Source organism: Daldinia loculata (assembly GCF_022478755.1).
Source record: "Daldinia loculata strain CBS 113971 unplaced genomic scaffold F4817scaffold_30, whole genome shotgun sequence".
In the NCBI taxonomy this organism is placed as follows: Eukaryota; Fungi; Ascomycota; class Sordariomycetes; order Xylariales; family Hypoxylaceae; genus Daldinia; species Daldinia loculata.
Window position 1 is genome coordinate 32,519 of NW_026054884.1, and position 13,201 is coordinate 45,719.

At 47.7% G+C, this 13,201-nt stretch overlaps 3 protein-coding genes and 1 non-coding gene across 4 annotated transcripts; 2 read left to right on the top strand and 2 right to left on the bottom strand.

The window, feature by feature from the left end:
• Positions 1-58: 58 nt before the first annotated feature.
• Positions 59-150, top strand: F4817DRAFT_t99. Its single transcript has one exon. It is a non-coding gene; the product is annotated as a tRNA-Glu (tRNA).
• A 613-nt stretch (positions 151-763) lies between these two features.
• Positions 764-4,486, bottom strand: F4817DRAFT_137526 (TBC-domain-containing protein). Its single transcript, XM_049297838.1, has one exon. It carries the CDS (start codon positions 4,237-4,239, stop codon positions 991-993), a length of 3,249 nt encoding a protein of 1,082 aa, XP_049158176.1. The 5' UTR covers positions 4,240-4,486; the 3' UTR covers positions 764-990.
• A 351-nt stretch (positions 4,487-4,837) lies between these two features.
• Positions 4,838-8,403, bottom strand: F4817DRAFT_365913 (uncharacterized protein; the record flags this gene model as incomplete). The annotated part of the gene is made up of 3 exons (XM_049306930.1): positions 4,838-5,722; positions 5,930-6,891; positions 6,958-8,403. The coding sequence occupies 3 exons, from the start codon at positions 8,401-8,403 to the stop codon at positions 4,987-4,989; spliced, it is 3,144 nt and encodes a 1,047-aa protein (XP_049158177.1). The 3' UTR covers positions 4,838-4,986.
• Positions 8,404-10,592: 2,189 nt separating this feature from the next.
• Positions 10,593-12,890, top strand: F4817DRAFT_339961 (glutamate decarboxylase). The gene is made up of 4 exons (XM_049303604.1): positions 10,593-10,973; positions 11,090-11,117; positions 11,204-12,436; positions 12,533-12,890. The coding sequence occupies exons 1-4, from the start codon at positions 10,735-10,737 to the stop codon at positions 12,584-12,586; spliced, it is 1,554 nt and encodes a 517-aa protein (XP_049158178.1). The 5' UTR covers positions 10,593-10,734; the 3' UTR covers positions 12,587-12,890.
• The last annotated feature ends 311 nt before the right edge of the window (positions 12,891-13,201 follow it).

Here is a 13,201-nt window from a genome sequence, read left to right on the forward strand (position 1 = left end):
TACCTATTCGTAGTATATACATATAGAAAGTTAGCAGATGTAATTGTCATCCGATAAATCCGAATTGGTGTAGTGGCTAACATTTGACGCTCTCAAGGTTTCTGACCCTGAAGCACCGTCAAGCCCGGGGTTCGATTCCCCGATTCGGAGTTTATTTTTTTGTAAATATTTCATTTGTTCCTATGCTTTATTTAATATCTTCGTCGGATATTTAGTCATTTTTTTTTCTTGGTAGGTAGGCACATTTGATTTCGGTGGCATCTTGCGTAGGACTCATTAGTTATTGAATAACTATAAATTAATTTTTACGTCTTACGTGTACACGGTCTTGCGGAATCACGGAAAACGCGAGCACCCCGAGAGAAAACCGGCTAACGGTAAGTATGAACTGTCCTTGAATTCCGGTTCGGTACCAAAAGCTCCGGCGTTCTGTCGCACTCGGATATAATCTTCTTCGTCTACACGCGCGTCGTCGCCTTCTTCCGCTTCATATTGTCTCGCCGCACGACAGCAAGGATGGTATGCAAGGCATCCCATCCCGTGTACTCGGTACTATCTCTTATCTGCCCGCCTTTGTGTAGCTAGGCCTCTCGTCCATCCTCTTTCTACATGCGACTGAGTGACATCTGTTTGTTATGTCCGGCTACTCCATCCGCCTGACTAGACTACTCACAATAGGAAAAGGAAAGAAAAAATAAAACAAACTTTGTGCGACCGAGAGGGGGTATCATGGCATGCAAGCATGGTCCAATCTCTAAAACGGGGAGAACGACAAAAGAAATAAGAAAAAAAAAACGTAAACTCCCGGGTGCGATATCAATGCAAGAAGCCACCAGCCGTTTAGGGTAATAATGCTCGTATGTCCACCAGCCGACCGGTTACCTACCACTTATTCTGCGCCGAGAAAGACACTTCTTTGGCCTTATTCCTTTACGGGTTTGTACTTGTACTCTCTCAACCGTATTCCGGTATCATCATTCCCGATGCTCTTTATCCTAGCCCGAATGATGCTTCCTCCTCTGCCGGTGTCTGTGCCGGTCCGGTGCCTTCTTCTTCTGCCTCTTCCCCGACCGCGTCCAAAATATTCAACCCGGTCACGCTACTGCTCTCGCTCTCGGCCTGCACGGCGAGGTTCAGGGCCGTGGAGGCACCAGCCTCGGTGATGAGCGCAGGCATCGACGTGCCCTTTTGCGAATTCTGCTCGGCGCGACGTTTTGCGTTACGCTCCTCACGTTCTCGTGCCATCTGCTTATCGGCCTCGATAGCCTTATTCCGGCGTTCCTCGACATCCTCGCGGCGAACGACGCGGCGCAAGCCCTCGGAGGCCTGGATTAGGCCGTCGATGCTGATGGCGTGGTTGGTCATTTGGTGGTTGATGTACGTGTAGACTGCGGCAGGCGCATCGCACTGTAGTAGTTGGCGCTCATTGAGTTTTAATAACGCCAACGCGACTTGGAACAGAAACGTGCTACCGTCGTTGATACATAGCACTACATCCCATACGCGGAACAACGCTTCGGCTGATAGGCAGTCCGTGAAGACACTTAGGAACCATTGGAACGTCAAAGCCTCCAGCTCGATGCTTAGCGCATCGAGGTGTTGAGACAGCTTTGGTAGGACTTGGCTTACATACTGGCGTAGTACGTGCTGGTCCGCGCGCGAAGCCATTAAGCTATGGTCATAATATCCCTGCGGCAAGATACGTTCAATAATTGATACGAATACCCAGAAGGCATCCTCGGCAGATGGCATGATTAGCAGCAAGTTCGCAGCGATTAGGTTCATGCCTTGGCAGTATCCTACTTCGGGGTTGTGCCTAGCATATGCCCGGAGAACTTCGTTGAGCTTGGTGACACCGGGCCCCTTACGAAAGAATATGTTATCGGTAAGCGTACGATTGATGTCCATTTCGATTTGCGAGATGACAACATCATCATCAAGTGCACTAGGTCGCGAGATAAGATCCCTGTAGTAGCCGGGGGTTCGTTTAGAGAGGGCACCGGAGCATTCTGCCCAGATCTTGGGGCGGTTTGCCACGGGGATACCGCCAAGCACCAGGTTCCTGAACTCATTCCATTTAGCGCGCCCAACTTTTCCCTTCACCCCAAGATCCGCGATACCAATAGTCTCACCATCAGTAAGCTTAGCTTCGGGAATCATGACGGGAGCTGTCTGGAAACGAGCTTCAGCTGCGGCAGCCGCAGTAGCAGCCGCAGCCTCGCTCTCGCGTCGGCGCTCAGCGCGTACTTTTCTTAAAAACTCATTCCAACGCACAGACTTTTCTCTCTGCAGGGCGTCGTGAACATCACTCAACTGCTTTAGTAGAAGTTTAACCGGCTCAACATCCTCGTGAACTAGCGTAGCCATAGCTGGTTCTTCCTCTGATTTTGCTGGGCTCATTTCCCTATCAAGAGCCGCAGTGGTGGTGGTCGCAGTCGGGACGAATCCGCGGTCGTCTGTGTTGATTAGTCCTGGAGATTTGGATCCACTTCCTTCAAGCACCTCTATGTTCGGAGCTGTTATAGATGGAGTATGCGATAAAAGTTCCGTAGGGAAGGTAGCAATCTTAAGATAATCCTGCCATCGTTTCGCCATGCCTTGGTCAACAAGGCCCTCAATAGAAGTCGGGCTCTCCGGACGATCATCACTCCTAGCATCCCCGCTAGAACTTGCGTCATCATCAAGTAAGTTAGGCGAGAGGTTAGACCTTCCGCTAGAAAGCATCTCATGTCCATTCTTCATGCGTGAAGCGACCTTGGCGGCTTCGCGCTGTCTTTTCTTTCGACGTTGGTCATAAATAAAGCCGAAGCGATCGATCAAGTACTCGCCGCTATTGTAGTTATTATAGAGTTGCGATAAAGCCGGCGGTTGACCTTCAGGGGAAAATATAGTATCCATCTCGACCGGGCCATTATTATCTGACCTCGTTGCAGACGGACTTTCCGGGTTTGCGCCTACGCTTTCCCACCTTTCACGTGGTCTGGAAAACTGCAGATTTCCAGGTTTAGGAGTTGCTCGTCGCATCGACATGAGTGCTTTGGGGCCCCCTTGCGTAGACGCGGCTCTGATAGAGGCACCTGTCTTGGTGCTAGTGTTTGATGATGACCTCACAGAACCGCCCTGGCCCGCCGAATTTGATCTTCCTCTAGTAGATTCAGAATCGCGGATCGAAGAGCCTTTCCCAGCCACTAGTTGTAAAGCCATGCTAGCAAAAGATGATGAGGGTTTTCTATTCGTATGCGCAGAGTAGATGCTGGAAGCACGGCTTGAGCTTTGCGCAGACTCGGCATCCGGCGGGGTGAAGAGGTCTTCCTGGATAGGAGGGCGGCGGTCTCCTGGTGTTGATGCACGAATGGCGGTCTTTGCGCCCTCTTCGTTAATACTAGCTGCTCTGCTAGCCTTTCTACTTCCGCCGCCCCATAGATATTCCTTCCATGCTTTCATCGTGCCTTTACTAACCGTGTTGCTGTCCCTCGGAGCAGATAGAGTGTTGGCTCTAACCGTACTGTCGTCTATATCTGTTATCCCCAGCGCTTTGTAAGACATTGAATCGTGTATCGCATCGTTCATCATGCCAGAAACATCCCCATTTGTAGCATATTTAATCTTGTCTTGCGCCTGAAGCTCTGTCTCCACCGACCGGAGCTTTGTCTCGAGATCTAAGCTTGACAATCCACATCCGCGTATTATTTTCCTAAGTGCTCTTTCTCTTTCATCAGCTCTCCTTCTTAGCCGGGAAATTTCCATGTCGCGATGTGCAAGGTCCTCGGCGACCTGGCGCACGAGATTAACAGCCCCGTGCTTCGCGATAAGATGTTGTATATGGTCATCGCTAGCATGATGAAGAGCACCGGGTATCTTATATGCTGTTATAGGAGCATCATCGAATAGCGCATCGCGCACTGTCTTCTGGGCCTCGGCTGAAGTCAAATTTTCAACCATGGATGTCCTAATCGGAGCCACGAGGGGTTTCCTGTCGACATTTACGGTAGAAGTATTCGACTCGAGGGTGGTGAATGACGGCTCGTCGCGCGGGGATTGGGGAGAAAATGAGGGGAAGGAGGTAAGAGACTTGTCAGAGGCGGCGATGGACGATGCTGAACTAGAAGGCTGTGAGATCAACTTCCTTGGCTTCGACTTTGCGCGTGTCGAGTGGCTTCGGGACACCTTTGCCGAGGCTGAGGCTGCAGAGAGTTGTGACGTCGATCGCTCCAGGGGCGCATTTGACTCGGGATCCATGTTGACTTCCTAGGAATCATGGTCGAGCTCGACGACTTGTCTGTCGGCCTTGTCTTTCTAGCTTATGCACCTCGTTTTACTTTTCTCGTTAGCGCTCAGACATGGAGTTGTAAGTTGTGAGTTGTGAGTTGTGAGTTGGTAAGATTAGGTAGAAATTCGAAAAAGCGAGGGTGATGATGTATCCGTAATGATACGAAATATGGTTTTATGGGTTGTGGTTTATGCAACATTGGTCCAAGAATGTCACCATGTACGAAGGATGGAATATGTATATCTTAGGTACCTACCTATCTACCTATCTACCTACATATCTACCTTAGGCAGGTGATATGGAGACTTATGTACATATGGAGACAATGCAGGTGGCATGTCTGCATGTCTGCATGTCTGGCATTTGATGTCCCAATATTGATTATTATTATATTAGGTAGGTACGTTCGGAGGTACATATTATTGTGAATTCCATCGTCTCCATATTTCCTTATTATTACTTGCATCACGTCCCTCTTCTTAATCCCGATGATTAGCCGGAACTGCTCCGTCTATGACAATTACATGTACTTAATTTCTCCCTTACGAAGTAGACGACGCATAACTACCTAAAAAGGGGGGTATTCCCCCTTTTTTTCTTTCAACAATACACACTTATTCCCAAATATCTTGTGTCTTGAAAAACACTTGTATCATTCCTACGCTGAATTACTTGTAGAATCTTAGTAATACTGACACCCGCTATAACTCAACTTTCTAGCCACCCTTATGCTCATTCTCCGAACCATAAGTCCTTCTTGTCGGGCTAGGTCGCAACCGAGGCAACCGAGTCCCGATGTTTTGCACCCGTCGACTGATAACACTCAACTCCCAAGCCATGTCTTCAACCTCATGTTCTGTTAACCCAGAATAAGATTCATCTCGCCTGACTTGCCTGACTTGCCTGCCCCGCCTATCATATTCACGATCTGTATGTCGAGAGTTTGGAGGGCTGGCTCGACCGCGAGGGCATCCTGCGGTGCATCTGCGAGTACATCGGCATGTGGCCATGTCCCTATTTCCCTGGCTATCAGTCGAGAAATCTTGACCGGCATAATCCCTCTGCCGGCTACCGTGCCCAGGCTGGTATGTCTGTGTCCATCCATTCACTTCCCCGTTCACTTGCCCGTTCACTTGCCGACCCTCGTGCCCGTTCCCCTGCTCATTGCACTGTCGGTTTGCTTCTCCGTTCCCCTCTCCATTCGATTGCCAGTTCGGTTGCCTATCAGTCCGCCCGTTCGCTTGTCCCTGTGCTCTTATGATGTTGTGAGGATAGCTCAGCATTGCCTCTAGTTCCGATCTAGAACTAATAGATGGTTCCGCTACACTACTCCAAAGTTGGCAACTTGTTGAACCCGGGGAATGAGACGTTTCTTGATACTCATCTCCCAATGTGGGGTAATACGAAGATCGTGCCAACGGCTGCTGTGTCTGCCCGGGTGGGTAGCGTTGGCTATACCCGTTAGTCATGTTCTGTTGGCTGTAGTCGGTAATTTGTGGCAGCTGTGAGCTCAATTGTCTCGCTCCTCTCGATGGTGATTCTAACGGGATATATTGCCTATGATATATATCCGTTCTATCTATATTATAACCCTGTGGATTTGATGACAAATGAGGCCATTGAGGCATGGGCGCAAATGGTTCAACTGGCGGGCCAAACTAGGCGTTCCCGCCATTTATATTCATCTGCATGGGTTCATTATAGTACTGGGGCTTTGAAGGTTGATGATACTGTACTTCGAAAGATTGCCGTTGAGTATCAGTCTCGAACGGTCGGTCAGTCTTGGTACTCGGTAATGCTTGCTCCACTTCTCCTTCGGAACTTGATCCTCTGAGGAGGTTTAGTAAAGTTGGAGGCGTCTGAGACGCCCCCGGTGGTCGGGAACTTTGAGATTGGGACCGTGGGGGTGTTTTGGATGTTTGATGCTGAACTGGCTGTTGGGGGATAAGTGATGGCTGAGAAGGCTCGATTTGGGAAGAGCCTATTGTAAGTCTTTGCTGCTGAGGTTGGTCATTGCACTGAAGCTCAGTAAGAAGTGGAGGTGAGTCTGGTCGTTTATCAAGTTGCCGTAGAAAACCAGGAGACGGTGACAGCTTTCTAAATTCAAAGCGTGTGGGTGATGACAGGGGTTGAGAGTCGGATATTTGCTGATACTCGAGTTGGTTGTGTGCGTCGTTAGATAAATTCTTAGCATCGTCCACATCCTTTCTAGATTTTGGACTCTTCCCCATAATTGTCTCTGCTGTTTCTTCTGGATCCCTTAACTTGCTCTCGTCCGTAACGTAAGTAGTCGAGGTAGGCTCAGCCTCCCCTTCTCGGTCTGGTGGTTTGGTCCCGTGGCGGACTTTTTGGACGGAAGACGAGTTAATTTCGTCGTCACTTTGGTAGCTCTTTAGAGGCTCATTCTCTTGCTGCTCTCTGACCTTTTGTAGACATTGCCTAACACCTCCGGATTTCTCATCTTCCCCTCTAACTTGGATCTCACTATGGCTGGCCTCACCACGGCTAACCTGTTCTTGTTCTCTTTGGGTCGCAGGGTAATGATGTTCCTGAACTTCTTCGCCCTTTTGAGTCTTGTTATCTTCCGGTTGCTCGGCCGTATGTATCTCGTCTTCCAGTTTCTGAGCGGTACCTGGTTGTTCAACATCCGCCTTGTCCTCGCTCTACTTTGGCTCGCGGATTTGCACTTTCTTGGTCTCCTCTAACTTCTTCAGCTCTGCCTTTTCTTGCTCTCTCCTCCTCGCTTCCTTAAGCTCTTGCTTAGCTTGTTCCATTCTTTTCTTGTTCTCCCATTGTTCCCGGGCCTTCTTCTTCTCTCTCTCTCTTTTCTTGGCATTCTTCTCTTTCTTTTTGCTCTCTTCGGCCGCAATCGCTTCTTCCTCTTCCTTCGTCTTGTCCTTTATACTTCCGCTCTTCTTACTACGTTCGTTTAGAGGCGTCCCATTTCCCCCGAGGGACTCATCTATCTTTGCATCTTGTTCTGGCCCTCGTAGCGTGTCCTTCTCAGACCGTTTGACTTCTAAAGGGTTTTGGATACCATGATTGGACGAACTAATCTCACGCGTTGATGTTGGCTCGTGGAGGCTATTCGCTTGTGATAACCCATGCATAGTGCTAGGCATATCTTTTACAACAACGGATTCGACGTTCTCTTGTGTAGAGCTAGTTGGTTGTGCCTCATCTTTATTTAGACCCTTGGATGCGCTGTCTTGCGTATCCTTGTTATGTTGCTCGGAAATTGTCTTCGTGGTTGTCTTCGTACCTTCTGTACTCAAAGGTGATACCACATCCATGGCTCCCGGCAAGCTCTGAATATCAGTTTTGGTACCCTCAAGAAGCAAAGATTCTTTTTTCTCTTCTGATGCTTTCATCGCTTCCAATATTTCTACTGCTGCATCTACTGCTACTTCGGCTAGGATACTTAAACCTTCACCATTGCGATTTGCCACCTGTATATTCGGTAACGAGTAGCCATTGTCGAGAGATCCATTTTGTAGCATATCTTGATCTGATGTGGTTAAGCAATTCTTATTTGCTGGTTTATCCACCTCTTCTTTACCCTTTTGCTTCCTAGGCTTGTTGGCGGCCATCGCCTCGCAGCTCGGATGTTTCAATGGTGTGAGTTTCGACCTCTTCTTTGTTTGGCTAAGCTGAGTTGTTCGCAACTTGGGTGGTTCTTTGAGAGGGGCTACCTGTATATCTGTCAAGTTGTTTGGGCTAGAGCTCTTTGCTGCATTGCGCTCGTTCAGACTTAGGTCCAAATCAGATGCGGAATATCCATTTATATTCGACACCATCATCTTTTGACCCTGCTTTTCTTTCTCCATGCAGGACTGTAATTCATTTAATGTCGTGGGCATAGCTCTGGAGGCTCGGGGTTGATGGCCATTGGGATGAGAATCATGACAAACACCATTTGACAATCTTTTTTTCCGTAACTCATCGCTCTTGAGGAGCGTTGTTCGCGGTGTCAATAAAATATCGTAGAACATTCTACCATCATAGTCAAGCTCTGCAACCGTCGCTAGTGATGCTCTTTGGGGGTTCTCATGTTTCCCCTTGGTGTTTGTCGATTCGCGGTTGGGAGACTGAGATTGACGATTGCCATTTGAGGATAACTGCGGGGGCTCCATTATGAACTAGAAAGGGTAGAGCTCTCGATATGGTTCGAATTTTCAAAGTGAAGAGAGTAGCGATTGCAGTTACTTCTTGCTACTGAGAGGACGGTTTGCTATGGGTGACGAAGACTAATGGTATGAAATATCCTATTAATGAATGTGCGCCTTGGATATTTCGCTTGACTCGGACGTGTACAGTGAAATGTTATCTATAAACAGGAGGCAAAATAGGTTTCGTTAGCTAAGAAGTTATAAGATGATAGGAGAAGGAGAAGAATATAAGACGATTACGATACAGGCATCTGGACGAACAAGAGTAACTCTAGAGAGGCAAGAGGAAAGGAGAGCTAGTTTCAGTAACAGGTACCTAACCTAGGTAGGTAGCGAAATATATAAGATGCAAGAGCCTCTCTAAGTTACCTTCTAGTGGCTTATGAGGTAAGTTCTAACTAGTCCAGATGGCGAAGTTAATCGTGAAAGGTTAGGAGTGCTTGCTACCTTACGCACGCATGTATACATAACCTTCCACTCTATGCTTTGGCCTCTCAATTATATGAGAGTGTAAACGTTAATTCAGAGGGCTGAAACCTCAACAACATTTGACAAGCTCGCATTGATGAGCTAGAGAAGGTCCAAGCAGCCAGCAAAAAGGTAATCCTCTTACCACATCCTCTTATCATACTATCTCTTTACATATGGCTTTTAAACGAAGCCTAAATCAGGGAGGCACAGCCAAATGTCCATACGAGTCGAAGATATTGGAACATAGGTACATATGCCGGGATCGAATCGCCACACATCGTAAGCTGAGTTTGGGTAACGTAGCCATATTCTGCCCAAGGAGTCTGTCGGGCGACAACGTTGATTAACATTGAGTAATTGAAACTACCAGCGCTGAATAATACCAACTATGATATTTGGGTAAAATGATGCGTCGAAAACGATGTGGAAAGCTGAAGAATGTCTCGAGAAGGAAACCTCCAAGGATTCTGGATGACGTGGACTGTCAAGTCTGGGTAGGACACTACCTAATATAACAGCTGATAATTCAAGCTTTTTAGTACCTTGTGTCGCAGTCAGGCTGTGGTTGCGAATGCATCACTTCGGCACGAAAAAGACCTGTATTATAGCGGGTTTGAATAACACGGATATGGCTCGTGTCGATCCCGTCCCGCATAAGATCTGGAGATCTCGGTGTTACTCGTTGAGTACACCGGGTCTGCATGAGAGAAGATCGTTTGCTGTGCGCTCTGGCACTACATACATTTTTAACAGGACATTGTGTTGTGTTGGGCAATCTATGGAAGACGAATCGGCTATGTCGCTGTCTGAATCAAGTTGAGAATCTCTTGGAGTTAGAGGCCTACTATGCATGTCCATATATGATGTATGTACAGTATCCGTAAGAGTTAGGAGAATATTATTACGAGCGGATTCCATGTACCTGTTGATCCCTGTTGATCCCTGTTAGCCGAAACGAGTGAGCTACCCAATTTTTAACCAAGCTTTCTTGCCAACCCTTGGCGACCTGAAGTTGGGGCTTGTTTTAGATAATGTAACTAACTATTCCGCACATACTATTATGTACATACATACGAAACCCGAAGATCCCATCATCATCCCCTGTTCCCTCTTTGTTTGTCCATTCATGTTCCTGAGTCTTCCCCTGAGACGACAACACAAATTTGTACTGACATTGTAGGTACCTAAGTTATGGGCTGTTGGAAAACTTGTTTAATCTTAAATCTTACGCTTCTGTTAACTACCCATCTATCATCAATCTGCTCATATTCACCGCCTACTTATTACGTAGTGTAAAGGTACAAAAAGGATGACGCCGAAAGACCCGTTGGATCGATCGTATTCACCGCTACGCCTCATTAACTGTGTAGGCACGTCATTTATGGCTGTTAAGAATACCTGACTTAGGTCTAAGTCAAGGGTAGAACTCCACTAGCTTTACGACGTACTACGTATTGTATATATGTGCTGGCTACCGACCTATGTACAGTATCTTAACTAACCTGCGCTGTTACGAAATGCTTTGCTATAGGCTACCCCGCATGATACATCCTATTTCATCTCATCCCTGCTTACCTGCTTACCTGCCGCGTAGACTGCTGCAGCTGGTACTATGTAACCTGTAAAGAAACGCTGCGCTGGAACGTGGGGTCGTACAATTGGAGAGCTCCCGCGCCTGTATATATCAAGGAGGTATATAAAGATATACGACCGTCTTACCGCTTCCTCGCCCCTTTAACTTTGTTCTGAGTCTCTTCTCATTTACTTGCCTAACACAAGCCCTAGCACTTTATCACTTCATATCGAAACTCGTCCTTACGCAAAATGGTACATCTTGCTAAGGTACCCGCCAACGGGGAAATCTCCAACCTGCCGGAGGCCGTCAAGAAGATCAACCTGCAGCTAAGTAACGACGATGATAGCTACACAACAAGCGTCTATGGCTCTAGGTTCGCCGCGGAAGACCTCCCTAGGCATGAGATGCCCGAGGGTGAGATGCCCAAGGAGATTGCCTACCGCATGATTAAAGACGAGCTGAGCTTGGACGGCAACCCAATGCTGAAGTAAGTTGAGGCGTATACATATAAATCTCCTGATCGTGATCCGATGTGGCGCCTTGGAATTTTGGAAATCGAGGCGAACGTGGGCAGACGAGCTGACAATTCGTTTTCTCCAATAGTCTTGCCTCATTCGTTACCACTTACATGGTACGTGCCCTGTTGAAGCCCAACTTGGCTCTCGGCACTTGTGGCGACGTTACATCGCATGGAAATCTGCTGACCCTATGGACTAGGAGGAAGAGGCTGAAAAGCTCATGGCCGAGAGCTTCTCCAAGAACTTCATCGATTACGAGGAATATCCACAGTCGGCCGATATCCAAAACAGATGTGTATCCATGATCGCCCGGCTCTTCAATGCGCCTACAGAACATGAAGAGGGCGGTGGTGCTGTTGGTACCTCATGCGTAGGTTCGTCGGAGGCTATCATGCTAGCTGTACTAGCTATGAAGAAGCGTTGGAAGAACAAGCGCGTAGCCGAGGGCAAGTCTACCGACAAGCCCAACCTCGTCATGTCTTCAGCCGTACAAGTGTGCTGGGAGAAGGCGACGCGTTATTTCGAGGTCGAAGAGAAGCTGGTCTACTGCACGCCAGACCGTTACGTTATTGACCCTAAGGAAACAGTCGACCTCATCGACGAGAACACCATCGGCATCTGTACTATCTTGGGTACCACCTATACCGGCGAGTACGAGGACGTTAAGAGCGTCAACGACCTACTGGTAGAAAGGGACCTCGATATCCCCATTCACGTCGATGCCGCTAGTGGTGGGTTCGTTGCCCCTTTTGTAGTTCCGGATTTAGAATGGGACTTTAGGCTTGAAAAGGTCGTCTCTATAAATGTCTCGGGCCACAAGTATGGTTTAGTTTACCCCGGCGTTGGCTGGGTCGTGTGGCGGGATGCGAAATACTTACCCCAGGAACTCGTCTTCAACATAAATTACCTTGGCGCCGACCAATCGTCCTTCACGCTTAACTTCTCCAAGGGTGCTAGCCAGATCATCGGGCAGTACTACCAGCTGATCCGGCTAGGAAAGAAGGGATACCGGGCCATCATGTCGAACCTAACACGCACGGCCGATTATCTATCCGAAGCCCTCACGGCGCTAGGCTTCGTAATCATGAGCAAGAAGTCAGGCGAAGGTCTGCCGCTAGTTGCCTTCCGGTTGCCGGATACCACAACGGAGCGTAACTATGATGAGTTCGCGCTGGCGCATAGGTTACGTGCCAAGGGCTGGGTAGTGCCAGCGTACACCATGGCGCCACACACTAACGACCTTAAGATGCTTCGCGTGGTCGTCCGCGAGGACTTTTCCAAGAACAGATGCGACTCCCTTATCTCAGACATTCGGTACTGCCAGCAGCTGCTTGAACAGCTGGACAAGGAGTCTATCGCTAAGCAAGAAGAATTCATCCGCAAAAACGCCATGAACAGCGTGCAGGCAAAGCACAACCATCCTCGATTCCGCGTAAGCATCTTTTCTCCCCCCTCCCCCCTCCCCCCCTTTTTCATCCCTATAACATTTTATATTCTCGCGATTCTATACTAACCCTCGAGACAATAGAAAGAAAAACATTCGATCCAGGGCAAGCACGGCAAGACGCACTCGATCTGCTAGAACTAGTCGGTGTGTGGGTGCCTTGCGTTTTTGGATTTGATAGCATTATGTTAAAAGGGCGATTGGCATAAGGAAAACTGGGTAGGTTAAATCAGTATATATAGAGCTCTTCGCGGATATATTGGCCGATGTCTTATAGATGATTCTTACGATGGTGATAAATACCTCTTACGATGGACTGACAACGATGATGGTTACTGGTACGTGCCTCCTAAGAAAAAAAAAAATTTTAGACCTCAATTATGAGAGCAGTCGCTTTCTGTTTTCATCGCTATCCTATGTTCGTGAAGTGTTACTAGGGAACGTTACGAGATGCAATGGACAGTAAAGATTAGTGTGACATAACATAGCTCTTCAAGTAAAATATCTCCAACTACTAAGCTCATTTCACAACAGGGTAATTTATCGACCACAATATTTACCTAGCTCAAGGACTTTCTATATCAGACTCGTCTAGAAAAAATAGCTTCGGAGTAAAGATCCGCATTGGTATATTTGAAAAGGGGTAGCAGTTTGTGGCTTTTCAAAAGCATATAGGTCAAATGTTATATATGACATATGACATGGTATGGTGTTAAATAGGTCCCTCTTATAGATGTGCATTTGTGATATTTA